Raw genomic sequence first — 17259 nt, forward strand, 5'->3', positions numbered from 1 at the left:
TAATTTAGTAGCTCAAGTACAGCCCATATCTTTTTCTCGCAGATACATTTCAGATACTTACGGTGCAAATAAAAGTCCACTTCCTTTGCCAACTCTCTTTTAAATTTTAAAAATCAATGCACTCCTGGATCCATTTGCACATATGCTCTAGCAGCAGCAGAAGGATCACGCTCAGCAAAGCTACCCTAATCCAGATCTCTAAAGTGATGCAAAAGGCTCATGAAGACCCCTTGCTGGCCTCAGTCGCCCCAGACGGAGGTCAGGCACCTTTTCCTCCTGGAAGAATCACACTCTGGCTAACAGCCCCCTTCCCTCTTGCATCCAGCTTCCATCCACGGGGAGGAAACAGACAGGAGTTTTAGGACAGTGGGAGCTTTAAAATCTGAGCGTTAAAATGGGATACAAATATAACATGTAAATGCAGTTACACGAGGCAAGTGTTACGAGCCGTGTCTTCATGTGGCTGTAAGTCTAGGTCCAAACCCTGCGCAGCCTCATTAGGGTCTCTTTCCAAATTTCCCTTTATTTAATTACCACCGAAACATGAGGGCTACAGATCTGCTTTGTAGATCAGTAAGTGTTGAGAGAGCTCTCCCGGAAGCTGCCCTTTCAAGGCCAACCTCTGCGATAGCTATGGCTGACCCGAGGCCATTCCTCCTCTTGCAGCTGCTGGAGTGGTCTTGGGTCAGCCATAGCTATCGCAGAGGTTGGCCTTGAAAGGGCAGCTTCTGGGAGAGCTCTCTCGGCCCCACCTGCCTCACAGGGTGACTACTGGGGGGGGGGAGGTAAAGGAGATTGTAGGCCGCTCTGAGAATCTGAGATTCAGAGTATAGGGTGGAGTATAAATCCAATATCTTTTTCTTCTTCTTAAGGAATGCAATCTTATGAAAAGCTATATATATATTCCTTGCTGTTTCTCATAATTAGCCAGGGCTGCTGCCAGGGTGAGGCCGACAGGTACACTATCATGCCTGAGCAGGGGTCGTTTTGTAGAAAAATAGGTGGTGGAGCTCATCCAGGGACTGTTATGCAGCTGCAATACTATTCAATGGACAAGGAGGTGGAACTCTCAGAAAGGTTCAGGAGCTGTGCTCCTGTGAGCTCCCACTGAATCAGAGGCCTGTGCCTGAGTCACTGATTAATGCAACCAGCAAATCATTTGAAAACCGCTTTGTGATTTGTGCCGTGGCAACTTACATTTAAAGAATGAGAGTATGGGCTGTTCTGCATTCATATTTTCCAGGCTTATGTGTTCCTGTTGCTTTTTTTTTGGGGGGGGGGGGGGGAGGAGGGCTATCTGTTCCACATGTGTCTTTCTCCCTCTAGCAGTCGCTTTGATATTACATTAAAAACCTGCAGTTTAAATCTGCCAGACATAAAGAGCTGTACCACGAGAGGGAGCAAAACATGCGCAGAACCGGAAAAGGCCCTTGAAGCAACAGGAACACACAAGCAAGGAAAATGACTGCAGGGCCTTTTAAATAGAAGCAGCCCGGCAGGAACTCATTTGCATATTAGGCCATACCCCCTGATGGCACCATTGTTTCACACAGAGCTTTTTAAAGAAAAAGCTCAGCAATTTGTGTATTAGGCCACACCCCCTGACACTAAGCCAGCCGGAACTGCGTTCCTGTGTGTTCCTGCTCTAAAAAATGCCCTGGTTTCACACAGGGCTTTTTTTTTGTAGAAAAAGTCCAGCAGGAACTCATTTGCATATTAGGCCACACTTCCTGATGCCGAGCTAGCTGGAGCTGTGTTCCTGTGCATTCCTGCTCCAGAAAAGCCCTGAAAATGAGAATGCTGGTGGGGGGGGGGGGGGTGAGGAGGGACTGTCTTTTAGAACAGGAATGTTTCTGGTTAAAAAAGTAAGAGCTGGTGGATGATGCCCTTCAAAAATGATAATACACCATCCATCTGACTTCTTTGGTTTCCACAACACTTTCCTTGTTACCAGGAGTGGAATTCGAGCAGCTGCTCCTTTGTATACTAGGCCACACACCCCTGATGTAGCCAATCCCCCAAGAGCTTACAAGCAGTGCTCCCGCTGAGTTAGCATGAGCTAGCTAGCTCATAGATTTTTAGCCTCCAGCTCACACCTTTTTGTCTTAGCTCAGGAAAAATGGCCCCAGAGCACAATAATTGATGCAGTAGCTTACCACGTGAATGCCAGTAGCTCACAAAGTAGATTTTTTGCTCACAAGACTCTGCAGCTTAGAGGGAACAATGCTTACAAGGCTCTTTTTTTGGCTCCTAAACATGACAAGTAACTTCAGGACATTCTAATGCAGGGGTGTCGAACATGCAGTCTGGGGGCCGAATCAGGCCCCCGGAGGGCTCCTATCAGACCCCCGAGCACCTGGCTGTCATCTGCTTCCTTGTCCCTATATCTTGCTTCCTTCTGTATAACAGCTTGCTTTGCAAGGCTTGCTCAATTGTACGGGAGCTACAGAGCAAAACCTCTATTTTCTCCATTGGCTGAGGCTCCTCCCTTGGGAAGGAAGGGGGGAGGAATAGCTTGCTTTGCCAGGCTTTCTCAATTGCATAGCAGAGCTACTGAGCCAAACCTGTCTTCCTTCTACTGGCTAAGGCTCCTCCCCCCAGTCCCCTGGGGAAGGAAGGAAAGAGCCAGTTTCCTTTGTCCAGTTCCCTGGATCCCATGGGAGAAATACAAAGATAGCATCTTTAAATTTATATCTCTGCTACCTAATCTCAAATAGGTACACACATGGCCCGGCCCAGCCCAGCATGGCTTGGCTCAACCCAACATGGCCCGGCCCAACAAGATCTCACTTATGTCAGATCCGGCCCTCATAACAAACAAGTTCGACACCCCTGTTCTAATGTATTTAAGGATGGTGTTCATTTTAAGCAGGGAACACGTAAAACATAGCTATTCTTTGGCTTAGGACCCTGAGCTGGATGGGCCGGACTGGCCTGATCTCATCAGATCTTGGAAGCTGTGGGGTTGGCCTTGGTTAGGACTTGGATGGGAGGGCACCGAGCAAGCAAGTCCAGGGTCATTGTGACACAGAGGCAGGCAATGGCCTTGGAAACCCTGCAGGGGTCACTGTGAGCCAGCTGCAACTTGTTAGCACTTCACACACACACACACAACACACACACACACACATTCGGCTGATGAATTTCTCATGCAAACAACTTCAGAGACACTGGAAGTGAAATCCCCAACAGAGTTCCACCTTACTAAGTGAACTGAAGTCGATGCCCTCATTTCTTTACAGTTTCACTTGGGAATGCAGCAGTCCCACCCACCCGAAAAGGCAACGATGCATGCCTCCAGTCCTCTCCCGGGGGGGCATCTACACGCATGGCTCCCGAGAGCTATTCATCTACCTTGCTATATCCCACAACCACAAAACAAGATGCACGGCTTAGGTTCTTGGGCACAGGCTCATACGCACAGAGAAATTCAAAGCATATAAAGTCCGGGTGCGCCCCCACAGTTTTGTATGCAGACACACACGCACACACCTCAAAGGGCTGACACGCTTCCTTTCAGACTTGGGCCTCATTCAGTATTCTCCACCAGAAAAGCCAGATCTTTGAAAAAAACAAAAACAAAAAAACAAGGAAGAAGAAGAAGTAAAGAAAACAAACAGCAACGATGAAGATGGTTGCTTGTTCACTGGCAGCGAGAGGATTCAGGCCTCGCTGCCAAGTGTGAACTCTTCTTATTCTATATACAAGAGATGGCAGAACAAAAATGAGTTGCCATCGGGGCCGTTTGTATATGGAGGAGGGGTCTCCTCGAGGAAGGAGAGTGAAAACAGCTGGTGGAATGGGAGGACTTGGGGATGAAGGGGGGGGGGAGGTGGGGTTAGAGACAGAGGGAGGGGGAGGCGAGAGAGAGAGTTTTCCTGTGCTCCTGCAAGCCATTCAGACTGAAAGACTGTCTTATCTCATAACCTCCTGCCTAGGAATTGAGATTGTGGGGAGATGCCCACCTGACTGTCCCTCCATTTAAAGACACTCGTTTGGTGGCTACACAAGACAGGGCCTTCTCTGTGGCAGCCCCACAATTGTGGAAAAACTTTCATGGGGAAGTCCACCTGGCTCCCTCACTGTCCATTTTCAGGAGGCAGTTTTATTTAGGACTGCATTGACTGGTTTAGCTTTTTATGGCTGGCAGTCCCAATTGGAGTTTTTAAACTGTTAACCTTATGGGTTTGATGACTGTGGCTTTTATTGCGTTTGGGGCTCCAAACCGGTGCATCCCCTACCCCCAACTGGGGAAGGGCAATCCTAGGGAGTGAGCTGACTAGCTATGGAACAACTGGGTGCACAAGTTGCCTTCAAGCGAACTCTGACTGTAGCCCCAAGCCTACAGTCAGAGCCCCAAGCCTTGGAAGATCCTGGCAGCATTTGGGGAGTCTGCCAGCAGTTTAGTAACATTCATGCTGGCCGAGCTATTTCCACGCTTTGGCTGAAGGCCACCTCCCCCCAGCAGCTTCTAATGTTCTTGGTTTAGTGCTACACCAGAAACGTGGGGAGCAACCTGGAAAAGATGGGTGTGTCTTCTCATGGGGCACCTCCACACTGGCACTTGCCTGGATTGCACAGCTCGTCCCGGAATGCTTTCCTTCCCCCAGCCCTCCCTCTTCTGTGTGGGCAAAAGGCAGGAGTGAGGGCTGAAGCCCCTGAATCAGGGCTTTTTTTGCAGCATATTAGGTCACACTCACTGATGTAGCCAATCCTGAGCCTGAGCCTGCTTCGGCGGGGAGGGCAGGATATAAATAAAATTAAAAAAAAAAACAAATCCTCCTGGAGCTTACAGTAGGCCCTGTAAGCTCTTGGAGGATTGGCTACATCAGGGGGTGTGGCCTAATATGGAAAGGAGTTCCTGCTACAAAAAAAAGCCCTGCCCTGGATGCTTAGCCTATAAAAGCCTAGCAGTATCAGGTGTGCGCACACAGACCCCACCCTCTTCTTTGCCTCTGAGTGGAAAGGCTCAGGCAAAAGCAATAGAGGAACTCACTTCCAAAGCATCCTGAGGCCCACCCGTGGCCCATGTCAAGGCAAAAAGGTGTTCTGCGAGAGGTGGAGCGGAGGAGGAAATGAGCAAAACCCCATTCATTCCAGCCTGCATGGAATATCCTTGCAGTATATAGAATATATCATCCGCGCGAAAAAAAAGAAATGAATCTGCAGGTGTGAGAAAGAGGAAACCCAGGGAAAGAGACTATGGCACTGAGGGCAGGGAGAAGAAAGAAAATCGGCAAGGGGCGGGGGGTGGGGAAGCTAAAGTACAATAAAACTCAAAGGGAGAAAATGAACACAAGAAAGTAAAAAAAAGAAAAGAAAACGTGACCTCGGCGATGCCCAGTAGCAGCAGCAATAGCAGCAGCGCATGCTGACAACCACAAATGCGAATGGGGGTGTGCTATGAACTCGAAGTGATGCTGTGAGGCACAGGTGTGTGCAGGGCTCTGCAGGAAGGTGGCTGACGGGCCAGGTGGAGACGCTGCAGGTGGGCCAGAACCATCTGAACACCAACAAGTTAACGGTTTAAAACAAAATATCCTTTTGCATCCTCTTGGGGACTTATCCCTTCCCGCTCCTACCTGGAGATCCCCAACACAGCTACACAGCAATGCTCAGCGGCAAAAGACCAGGGTAGCCCCAGAAAAGCTGTGATCCGAACCCAGAATCCTCGGCCTGGCATTCCAAAGAGCCAGTGGGAGTCGAGAGCTGGGTGAACTATTCGACCCAGTATTCATTCGATCTTTACGTACCGTTGTATAAGAGGCATATCCAGTCTGTGCTCTTCTTAATAAGGATGCTTCTGCCACACACCAGCATTAATTAACATCAAGGGTGGCCAAACTGTGGCTCTCTCACACATACTGTGCGGCTCTCGAAACCCTCGCTGCCTGTCAGCTGCCTTGAAGAAGGCATTTCTCTCCTTAAATCACTTCTTCAAACCAGCCATCAGCTTGGAGAATGCATTTAAAGTTAAAGTTGCTTTCTTTCCACCTCTCCTTCCCCATCTTCCTTCCTTCCTTCCTTGTGGCTCTCAAACATCTGATCACTGTGGCTGTTAACGTTAAATGAGTTTGGCCACCACTGATTAACATGCTACTCTGAGTAATCTGTCGTAGGAAGAAAAGTTTTAAGGAGTGTGAGCGGTTCCCTGTGGCAGGTTTTGGTCCCTTGTTTAGTAATACCCACATCTTCCTGGATTAACTATGGCTGGAAAAAAGGTGCAAGTGGAAGGCTTTATTTTTTCCTCTGGGCCCTGTGAAACTCAGATTTTATTCTAGACTTCACTCTGGCATCATCCCACATAGCTGTGAAAGGGAAGCCCTCACTTAGTTATGCCCACACAGCTGCTGAAGGCAAGCTAGAGAAATACTATTCAGCTCCCCCACCTTCCTCACTTCTCAGAGCTGAGATCTGCAATGTTCTCAAGAGCTTTTCTTTTTGCTTTGTGTGACATTATAGCAAACGGCACCTAGTGCATTCCCTAAATAACATCTGTGAGAATAAGTAAAGACGATGGGCTTATTCGTAAAATTCCTGGTTATATCACATGGTCATAATCTCATACAATTTGAGGAGGGTTTTTTTGTGCATACAGATGTCAAATTGCATCTCAAATTCAGGATTCATGACACAAAGAATCACGAATAGTAAGATGCTAAAATCGCCTCCTTGCGTGTGCCATGACTGGTTCCCTTTCCCCTAAGTGAGAAGTTTTCCGCACATAGCAGAAGGGAAGCGTTCAATCCCACCATTTCTGTCAGCCTCCATTTCCAGATTATTGTCCTATCGATTGCATGAACAAACTGACTGAGGTTACTACATGCACAGTGCAATCCTAAACTGAATTTTACCATTGGAAGTTCAGTGACTTCAATCGATTTAGTAGGGTATAGGTCTGCTTCAGACTGTCCTGGACAAATGCATACTTCTTCACCCAAAGGGTGATTAATACATGGAATTCACTGCCACAGGAGATGGCGGCTGTAAGCATAGACAGCTTCAAGAGGGGATTGGATCAATATAAGGAGTAGAGGTCCATCAGTGGCTATTAGCCACAGCTTATTGTTGGAACTCTCTGCCTGGGGCACATAATGCTCTGTATTCTTGATGCTTTGGGGGGGCAGTGGTGGGAGGGCTTCTAGTGTCCTGGCCCCACTGGTGGACCTCCTGATGGCACCTGTTTTTTTTGGCCTCTGTGTGACACAGAGTGTTGGGCTGGATGGGCCACTGGCCTAATCCAACATGGCTTCTTTTATGTTCTTAACTCTCTGTTTGGGGCAGTGATGCTCTGTATTCTTGGTGCTTGGGAGGAGCAAGAGTGGGAGGGCTTCTAGTGTCCTGGCCCCACTGGTGGACCTCCTGATGGCATCTGGCTTTTTTGGCGACAGAGTGTTGGACTGGATGGGCCATTGGCCTGATCCAACATGGCTTCTCTTATGTTCTTATGTCTGGGTCAGTGATGTTCTGTATTCTTGGTGCTTGGGGGGAAGCACAGTGGGAGGGCTTCTAGAGTCCTGGCCCCACTGATGGACCTCCTGATGGCACCTGGGTTTTTTGGCCACTGAGTGACACAGAGTGTTGGACTGGATGGGCCATTGGCTTGATCCAACATGGCATCTCTTATGTTCTTACTTGCCCAGAATATGTTTTAATAATAAATCCAAACCTTTTCATGGCACACTCGTCTCTGATGCATCTTGCTCCTGAGCTTTCCAATTGATACCTCCTAATATCACCACCTGCAGTCAGGACTACCACGTATCAGGACTGCCCAAACTACTTTCCTGACCCAGCTTTGCCAGGGATGAAGGGCCATGTTCCCAGTCAAAGTACTCCTTCAAGGGAAACTTTAGCACACAAGAGACTAGAGTAAGAGCAAACATTCATGGAGCAGTAGGAGACCTCCGTTACCTGTCTCAACCACCCTCTGTTGTCAAGAGGATGGGCCCTTAGGGAAGCTGATGCCCCAAGCCGCCTTCTACTCACTGCATGATCTCTGACTTACCTGGGGACACCCGGAGGTGCACGGTTGGGCCGAGATGGAACCTGAGGGGGAGGCCCAAAAGGATCCGGGGAGGCCCCTGGCCTAGAGGGCACAGGAGGTGCACCACCCAGAGTGGGACCACCAGCAGGCGGAGGTCCAGGAGCCGGGCCTCGAGATCCGGGCCGGGAGGGCGGGACTGCCGGAGCTCTCCTCTGTGGTGTAGGGCTGGATGTGGGAGACCTGGCAAAGAGAGAGAGACTTCACTGCAGGGGCAAGGGGCTAGCGGGACTTTCTAAATCCTACAACAAACTTATTTTTCCAGGCAATCGTTTTAAGAGAATAAAAGCAGTTTGAAAGAGACGCTGCGAGCTGTGGTGGAAACACATCTCTGTTTTGACCTCCTGTAAAAGACAAAGGTTTTCAGCTTTTTGTTGCGGGGAGGGTAAAAAAACCCTAATTTCTGCAAAACTCATTAAGCAGAGACAGGGGTGGAATTCTAGCAGGAGCTGCTTTGCATATTAGGCCACACATCCCTGAAGTAGCCAATCCTCCAAGAGCTCACAAGGCTCTCTTTTTGTAAGCTCTTGCAGGATTGGCCACATCAGGGGTGTGTGGCCTAATATGATAAGGAGCTCCTGCTAGAATTCCAGCCCTGAGCAGAGGCAAAAGTGGGGCCAGGTACACACTATGAGCACTGATGTCTGTCTGTCTGTCTGTCTGTCTGTCTATCACTGCTCATACATCCATCTATCTATCTATCTATCTATCTATCTATCTATCTATCTATCTATCTATCTATCTATCTATCTATCTATCTATCTATCTATCTATCTATCTATCTATCTATCTATCTATCTATCTATCTATCATCACTGCTCATACAGCTATCGCCCTAAGCAGAAGTTAGAACCAAACATTATTTTAAAAGACCTTATTCAGTATTATTTTCTCTTATATTTGATTACTGCGCCTATGAATTTTTGCCACTAAGAGGGTGACACGATCATTGTATCTGATAGTGGCCAGGACACCTGGGCTCCCACATTTAGCAGTTCCTTGTTTTTACGTAAAGGGATGACTAAAACAGCCCTCAACTAGTTGAATAGAGGGCACTCCATAATCATATGTTCAATAGTTTCTATTTTATCATATGAGCATCTGCATGTTGTATTAGAGTATGATACTCTATTAAATCTGCCAAGGGCTTTTTTTTTGTAGCAGGAACTCCTTTGCACATTAGCCCACGCACCCCTGATGCAGCCAAGCCTCCTGGAGCTTACAGTAGGCCCTGTAAGAAGAGCCCTGTAAGCCCCAGGAGAATTGGCTACATCAGGGCTGTGTGGCTTAATATGCAAAGGAGTTCCTGCTACAAAAAAAAATCCTGTATCTGCCCTCCAAGACCGCTGAGGGAAGAGCACTCATTCTTGCCAAAGTAAAAGCTCTTCTTAAAAGCACTGATCTCTTTGACAAACTGCCTCCAACTCTCTGAGGGGAAAAAAACAACTTGGTCATGTTTTGTATGGACCACGAGGCCCTTCGATATGCCAAGGTGTGTTTCACACTTCCTGCAATCTCTCGGAAGACTTCAAAGAAGTCACCTGACACCATGCAAAACCGGAACACCCCACAGCCCTTCCTTCCTGTTCCGGCAGCAGCCCCCGCCAGGTCGCTCAAAGAGGCCTCAGGAAGGTCTGCGGGGGCTCCCCCTGAGCCTCTGGTACCTGCGTCCGGACGGTATGTTCTGCACCTGCAGCCAAGAGTCGTCCACCGGCGGGGGCAGGGGCGTGCTGATGGTAGTGGTGTTGATGTCTCCGATGATGTTGAGCGCCTCCCTCAAGGCGTGGTACATGCGCAGCATCTCGTCGCGCCGCTGGGCCTGTTCAGCCGATTCCTCCATCAAGGTGTTCTGGTCTCCACAAGAGTACAGGTTCGCCAACAGTTCTGAGTGGATAAATTCTTTTGTCTGATGGAGAGAGGAAAAAAAGAGGGTCGGAAAGTTAGAGTACATCTGGAACACTATATTACTATACTAAATACTATTAATACTACTACAGGATAGTATTAATACTATATTATACTAAATAGTATTAATACTATATTGGGAGACAGTTTGGTGTAGCGGTTAAGAGCACTGGACTCTAATCTGGGTTTGATTCCCCTACACATGAAGCCTGCTGGGTGACCTTGGGTTAATCACAAGTTATCTCAGAGCTGTTCTTTCAAGAGCAGTTCTCTCAGAACTCTCTCAGCCCCACCTTCCTCACAAGGTGTCTGTTGTGGGGGGAGAGGAAGGGAAGGAGGTTGTGAGCTGCTCTGAGACTTCAAGTGAAGGGTGAGCTATAAATCCAATTTCTTCTTCTTCTTCCTCCTCCTCCTCCTATTCTTCTCCCAATTCTTCTTCTTCCTATTCTTCTCCCTATGATTCTTCTTCCTATTCTTCTTCTTCCTATTTTCCTCCTCCTTCTTCCTATTCTTCTTCTTCTCCCTATTCTTCTCCTCATCCCTATTCTTCTTCTTATTCTCCCTATTCTTCTTCTCTTCCCTCTTCTCCTCCTCCGCCTCCCTATTCTTCTTCTTCATCTTCCTATTCTCCTTTTCCCTATTCCTATTCTCCTCCTCTTCCTTCCCCCTTCTTCTTCTTTTTCTCCTCCCTATTCTTCTTCTTTTTCTTCACCAGCTTCTTCCTAACATAGAGTTGATCTCTACCTGCCAGTTTTGCAGATACATTAAAAGCCCCTTCCCTGTCTCTTTGCATTAAACTTACAATCTTTAAATGAATATAGAGAGCTTCTCTAAATTCAATGGAATTTACTTCTCTACCCAGCCATTATATTAGAAGTTCCCCACTGGACACTGGACCATATTATAAGCCATGCTGCCGTTATCCCAGTCTATATAAACTATCCCATGCATCTAGATGACTGTTCAGTGGGATACCTACATTGTTTATCATAAGGTGCATGATGGTCTTAGGCATGAGGTCGCGAATGGTCTTGTTGACGATGGCCATGTAGGAGTCCACGAGGTTCCTGATGGTTTCCACCTGCCTCTCCAGCTGAGGGTCCATGGAATGCATCAAGCTATCCGATCCGTTCTCTTCTGACTCGCTGGACTACACAAAGATGTTGGAGACACAGATGGCGTCTTTAATAAGACCCCCTCCCCCATCGATGCCAGAGAGAGACAGCGAGAGATGCAGAGGAACAAAGGCAGCAAGATGAAAAGGGGAAGGGACTTGTTTCCAGAGCTGAACCTCTCCCCTCCAGTAATTTCTCAGTTCATCCAGGTCATTACAGGCCGGGGGGGGGAGGGGGAGATAGTGAAACAGATGGGCTAATGAGAGTGCTCCCCACACTTCCAGATTAGGGGCAAGGCTGGGAGAAAGAGCTGGTGCGATCATAATACTGAGAATCCTCTTTCACAAAAGTTCACATCCCGAATAAAACTGTTGGTCTTAAAGGTGCTATTGGACTCTAACTTTGTCACACTGCTGCCCACCTGGATCAGTCATCATGTTATTTATCAGCTTTTGGGTTTGCATTTTACTTCCATTGAATTATTTTGCATTTTTCTCCTCCAGGGTTCTTGTAAGTAGATTTACCTGTATCTTGGTGTATACATTTCCTCCATGTGATTATATAAATAGACTTTTGATTCATTTCTTATTGTGAGTGGCTAGCTGTTTTTTTCCCCTTTTGAGCTATTGTGCTTTTGGGTTCCGTAAAGCAGGGAACGGGACGTTAACTATCCCTTAGCGACTCCATCTTACTTTTTTGTTTGTTTGCCGACAGAGGTTTTTTTTTTAGCAGGAACACAGTTCCAGCTGGCTTGGCATCAGGGGGTGTGGCCTGATATGCAAATGAGTTCATGTTGGGCTTTTTTTACAAAAAAACCCTGTTTGTTGTCAAGTCGCAGCTGACTTATGGCACCCCCCCCCCCAGGTTTCCAAGGTAAAAGATGTGGTTTGCCATTTTTGCCTCCCTCTGCACAGCAACCCTGCTATCCTCAGTGGTCTCACCCAAATAGGGTGGTCTCACCCAAATACTGACCAGGGCCGGCTCTGCTTAACTTCCAAGATTGGACTAGCCTGGCCTACCCCGGTGAGGGCTTGAATTTAATACACTGTGATATTGCTTTTTTTTCTACCAGAAATCCCCGTGAAAAAGGCATATATTCGGCAGTTGAAACGATCTCCCAGTAGGGGGAAGACGTCACCTTCTGCTTGCAATGCCTCTGTTAAAATTCTTAGCCACCCTTAGTGGCCGATGCTGGACTGGAAGGCTAACAAGGAGTATTCAATAAAGGAGGGGGGGTGTCTTCTCCTATCATCTGGAAAAGCCCTCAGTCTTTGGTGCTCTATGCTTCCGTGGTAATGGCCCCTTGTAGACTCCTCTGAGCTTTTGTTTGGGGGGGGGGAGAAGGGGGATCAAACCATTATTAATAAGCCAGAAACACATTACTATAATATAAACAGCTCTGGTTAACTACAGGGCATACGGCTATCTGCTTGGCAGCCGCTCAGCTCTGAAAGAGCAAGACTGCAAGGCTCCCTCCTTTAGAACAGCAGCTCTCTCTAAACATAAAGCATTTTTACTAAATCCGTTTCAAAGTAGCATTTTACAAATGACACACACATACAAGAGTTTCTCCATTCAGGCCCTCTTGTTGAAACACAGGGCAGGAAGTGCTGGGAGATTTTCTGAGACAGGGACAACAAGCGACCGTCTCTCAAAGAGGAAGGGGATTTTATTTCAGGTCTCTTTCCCCAACCCTTCGAGTGCTTTTTGTTGCCGAGATCTTATGTGCAAAGCCCAAAGATCTTTGGCAACAGAAGATCAGAGGAACTCAAAATCGGAATGCAGCACTAATGCGGCACTAAAAAAACCAACGAGGAAGTAAAAGTAAAAGGCAAAAGAAATAGGAAAAAAAAATAAAGATGAGGAAAAGGCTCTTTTGGATACAGCTCTGAAATTGAGCAATCGAATTCCAAAAGGGGGGGGGGGAGACTCAGATGAGTAAAAAAGAAAGCCCGAGGCAAGAATGGAAATAAATAAACAGATGATGTGGCAGGAAGTGCAAAGAGAAAGGGAGAAAGAAGAAGGTGTCTCTTGGGACACAGAGACAAAATGTAGAAAGCAAAAAGAGAAAGTTTTTTGGAAAAAAACTAGCAGTTCAGGAACAGATGATGAGATTTCCCCCTAGGGGGCAGAACAGGCAGAGGGGGGCTGTCAGTCACTTACTTTGTCCTTGTCCTGGCGGGCCAGTTTGAGCACAAAAAGCAAAAACAAGGGAAAACAAGAACAAGAAAAAATGTGACAAATTAAAAAAAAAAATCCCCAAATTTTACTTTACATCACCTAAGGTGGCAATTCCCTTATTATGGCTACAAAAGTATGGCAAACTCTGAACAAAAAAAACACATTTGTAATGAGGACTGGGCAGATGGTCAAATGAATGGGATTGAAAGGAGATGTCTGAAGAGCAAAACAGACTCCTAATGAAAGTTACTTACCGATCGCCTGAGGGTTTGTTTCCCCTACCCCTTACACGGGATCTAGGGCAGACAGGTTGGATGAGAACCTGTGACCCACCCAAAAGAATCTACTGCATATCAGGGGAGGAAAGGAAGATTTGAAGTTCTTCCACGTGGCAGCACTTCCCTGAGGAAACTCCTGGTGTAGGGGGGGGGGGGTTGTAGCAGGAACTCCTTTGCATATTAGGCCACACAGCCCTGGTATAGCCAGTCCTCCAAGAGCTTACAGGGCTCTTAGTACAGGGCCTACTGTAAGCTCCAGAAGGACAGGCTACATCAGGGGTGTGGGGCCTAATACGCAAAGGAGTTCCTGCTACAAACCACCCCCCCCCTACACCAGGGGTTTCCTCAGGGAAGTGCTACCACGTGGAAGAACTTCAAATCTTCCTTTCCTCCCCTGATATGCAGGGGTGTCCTGGTGTGTCTGCCACAGCACAGTCTTTTCCTTTCCCCTCTGAAAGCCTTTTCCTCCCTCCCCCCTCTCATCACTGGTAGGGCTTTTCTCAAAGCTTTTTTTAAAAAAACTGATAATTGAGATATTATTATAGCAATACACTGCAGTGCCAATTACAATTTAAAAAAAAAAAAAAATCCACACACCCCCCAGGGTGGGGAGCAACAATAGCGACTGAGGAAGAGAGAATGGCGCCCTTGCTAGCAAGACAGAAGAAAAATCTAGAGTCTCCCGCCCACACATCCTTGTTTTACAAGCAACCTTTCCCCAAACATCACAGCGATGGAGGTTTGGGAAAGATCACAGAAAAAACGAGGAAAACTGGGCAGCACACAAAAGTTATAGCAATGCTTTGGGGGAGCGGGGGGGAGGGGGCAGGCGGAGATACCTGCTTCCTGATAGCATGCAACCCAGGTCAAATCACACCTGCCCAGAAGACCATGTTGAATAAAACAGGGCAAAGCTTGATCAGAAGGGAGTGGGAGATACGTGGGCGTATATAGCTTATGGATGGTCCTAGACAGAGTCAGAATTATTCTATCACCTCACAAAACAGACTTCAACTGCCTTAACTGATCTGTATGGTATGGTGCCAAAATAGGAGAAGTCAATAGTAGATTGCATGGGCTTGTGTACATTAAACAAATGGGATCCGTATGGGAAGAGAAATTGGGGGTGTACATGAGAAGGAAGACAAAGGGGGGGGGGAAGCAGGCAGAAAAAATAATGGAGGTGTGAGGAGTGCAAAAAAAAAGGCGGGGGGAGGATTCCTAGGGTTTCTATCCTTTACATCAGCTTGTAGGCATTACCCTTTCAACCTTCAAATAAAGCAGGAGAAAACGTGGCCATGGCTCCTAATTCTTCCCTTGCCTTCTGGTCCTCCACAACCCTTCCTGGAAGGGGGTCTCCAGGTAGGACAACAAGACTGTGGAAGGAATGGGCAAGAGGGACAGTAGTTGCGCCTTTTGCTTATTTAGCAGCTTTTTTGGCTAGGCTAAGGGGCAGCAGCACTGGCCACGGTAAAGTTGAAGGGGAAACCGGAAGAGGAAGGGAGCTGAGCAAAAGGTGAGATGGAGAAGCTAGAGGATGGGATAAGGAGCAGGGCCCCACTGGCCACCTCTTGCTCAGAGCTCACATGTTCTTGTCAACGGATCTAGGTAGAATCTCACTTAGGCTGCGGTCAGACAGGCAGTTTGGCCCGATATAGTTGCTGCTCCCTTACAGCTCGTTCACACAGTCACATCTGGCATCTGTTCCCCAGTCGTACTCACTCCGTGGTATGACGAGCTGAATGCGAAGTAAACAGCCACCAGAGAATGTCCAGCACTCACAGATGTCTACGCATTCATCCTGCATTTTTGGATGTCTGAACTCCTCTGGTGTGTACTTGTGCCAGTTCAAAAGTGTGAACCTGGTAGTGCACATGCACACAGGCGCACGTGTGCACCCAAGAAATGTTTTCAAAAAAAATAAAACTTTTTTTTTAAAGATTAGACTATGTATTCTGCGATTGACACACAGCACCAGGGGTGGAATTCTAGCAGGAGATCCTTTGCATATTAGGCCACACACCCCTGATGTAGCCAACCCTCCAAGAGCTTATAAAAAAAGAGCCTTGTAAACTCTTGGAGGATTGGCTACATCAGGGGTGTGTGGCCTAATATGCAAAGGAGTTCCTGCTAAAATTTCACCTCTGCACAGCACTAATCTGAATGGTCAACCATGGAAGAAGCACATGATGAGGCTAGATCAGGGTGGGAGTCTGATTGAAAATCTCTGTCACAAAATGCAACAGAGTAATTAACAATGCACCCAAACCGCACCTACTTTCCAGTCTGACCGCAACCTTAGTCAACAAGACTTGCTACCTTGTAAAGCCTATTAACCTCAATGGATTTAGGAGAGTATGTCTTATTAGGATGGTACTTAAGAGTCTTAAAATTAAGGGTCCTAGCCAGTGTTCCAGGTTATATGAGAAAAGCTAAAGCCATCTATTTTAAATGACTGTGTTGACAGAACAGGCCTCCTTCATGCTCGTACCAAAGACCCACCCATCCCCTTTCACCCCAAGTTTCTGGGAATGTCTCCCTCAGTGAAATTAAGTTTTCTCCCTTTTTTGTTTAATATCTTTGCAAGGGAGAGTTTCTTGCTGAAGATTAAATTGTTCCTCAAAATTGCTATGGAATCTCTGACTACACAAAGAAGAGACCATGAAATGATACAAAGTCAGAATGATTCCTCAATGAGATCCGGGTTCTTTGATGCCTTCTAATTGGTTTTCTTTTCTTTGTCTTCATCAAGTAAAAATGCTCCCAATCAGCAGAAAAATTCACCCTGTTACACAACAGCAAAACATGACACAAGTGATGCCCTTCCCTTCTTTCTAGGGGGTTTCTAAGGGTGGGATCACACTGGGGATTTGGTGTGATAGAATCCCAGCTTTGAAAAAAAACAGTTCTCTTTGATCCACGCTGTGGCAATCCTACAGCCCCCTGCTCTGCTGCTGGGAAAGGTATGGACTGCACATGGCCAAGAGGAGCATTCAGACTGCTTGTGCGCTTTCAGGGCTGGTGCATCAGGCACTCCAGCTGTTCAGACAGCCGGGAAACGCACCCTGTATGTGTTTTAGAGATTGGCTACTGGGAATTTCCTGGTAGTTATTTAATCTGGTCCCAGACCATTCTAAGATGAGGTAAGGACAGACAGGACAAGCACAGACAGCTTCAAGAGGGGATTGGCTCAACATATGGAGCAGCCATCAGTGGCTATTAGCCACAAGGTATAGATGGAACTCTCTGTCTGGGAGAGTGATGCTCTGTATTCTTGGTGCTTGGGGGGGGGGGCAACAGTGGAAAGGCTTCTGGTGTCATGGCCCAATTGGTGGGCCTCCTGATGGCACCTGGGGTTTTTGGCCACTGTGTGACAGAGTGTTGAACAGGATGGGCCACTGGCCTGATCCAACATGGCTTCTCTTATGTTAGGACTCAGGGTTGCAGATGTGTGCATGTGATCGTGTACATTACACCCAAATGGGAAGTTTGGCAAGATGAAGCCAAATCTCTCATGTGATCTCACCCTAAAGGTCACTAATAGCGATGGTCATGGCAAACCTGAAAGCAGAATTACTTCATAAGAGGAGTATCAATTATCTTTAATGTTCGGAGTCACTGTCATTAGTTCTAAGCAACTGTTGCCATTCCCATGTGCTAGTCATTGCCAGTGATTTTTGGAAAAGGAGCCATCAGTAAAGGCCCTGGCACAGCAGATATCTGATTTGCAGATGAT

The 17259-nt window shown here is 47.2% G+C and overlaps 1 protein-coding gene across 16 annotated transcripts in view; it reads right to left on the reverse strand.

The window, feature by feature from the left end:
• The window catches only part of DNM1 (dynamin 1), a 224605-nt gene that overhangs the window by 12138 nt on the left and 195208 nt on the right, over window positions 1-17259 (reverse strand). For 10 of the 16 annotated variants that reach the window (XM_060251712.1, XM_060251711.1, XM_060251715.1 and 7 more), the window contains 3 exons: window positions 10929-11099; window positions 9709-9950; window positions 8009-8227 (listed from right to left, as the gene is read on the reverse strand). In XM_060251712.1, coding sequence (XP_060107695.1) covers window positions 8009-8227; window positions 9709-9950; window positions 10929-11099 — 632 coding nt within the window. Of the gene's footprint in view, window positions 1-3481; window positions 3562-8008; window positions 8228-9708; window positions 9951-10928; window positions 11100-17259 lie in introns of those variants that run through there. The other 6 variants (XR_009556075.1, XR_009556078.1, XR_009556079.1 and 3 more) reach the window with 3 other exon arrangements.

The sequence above is a fragment of the Heteronotia binoei genome, chromosome 12, assembly GCF_032191835.1.
Source record: "Heteronotia binoei isolate CCM8104 ecotype False Entrance Well chromosome 12, APGP_CSIRO_Hbin_v1, whole genome shotgun sequence".
In the NCBI taxonomy this organism is placed as follows: domain Eukaryota; kingdom Metazoa; phylum Chordata; class Lepidosauria; order Squamata; family Gekkonidae; genus Heteronotia; species Heteronotia binoei.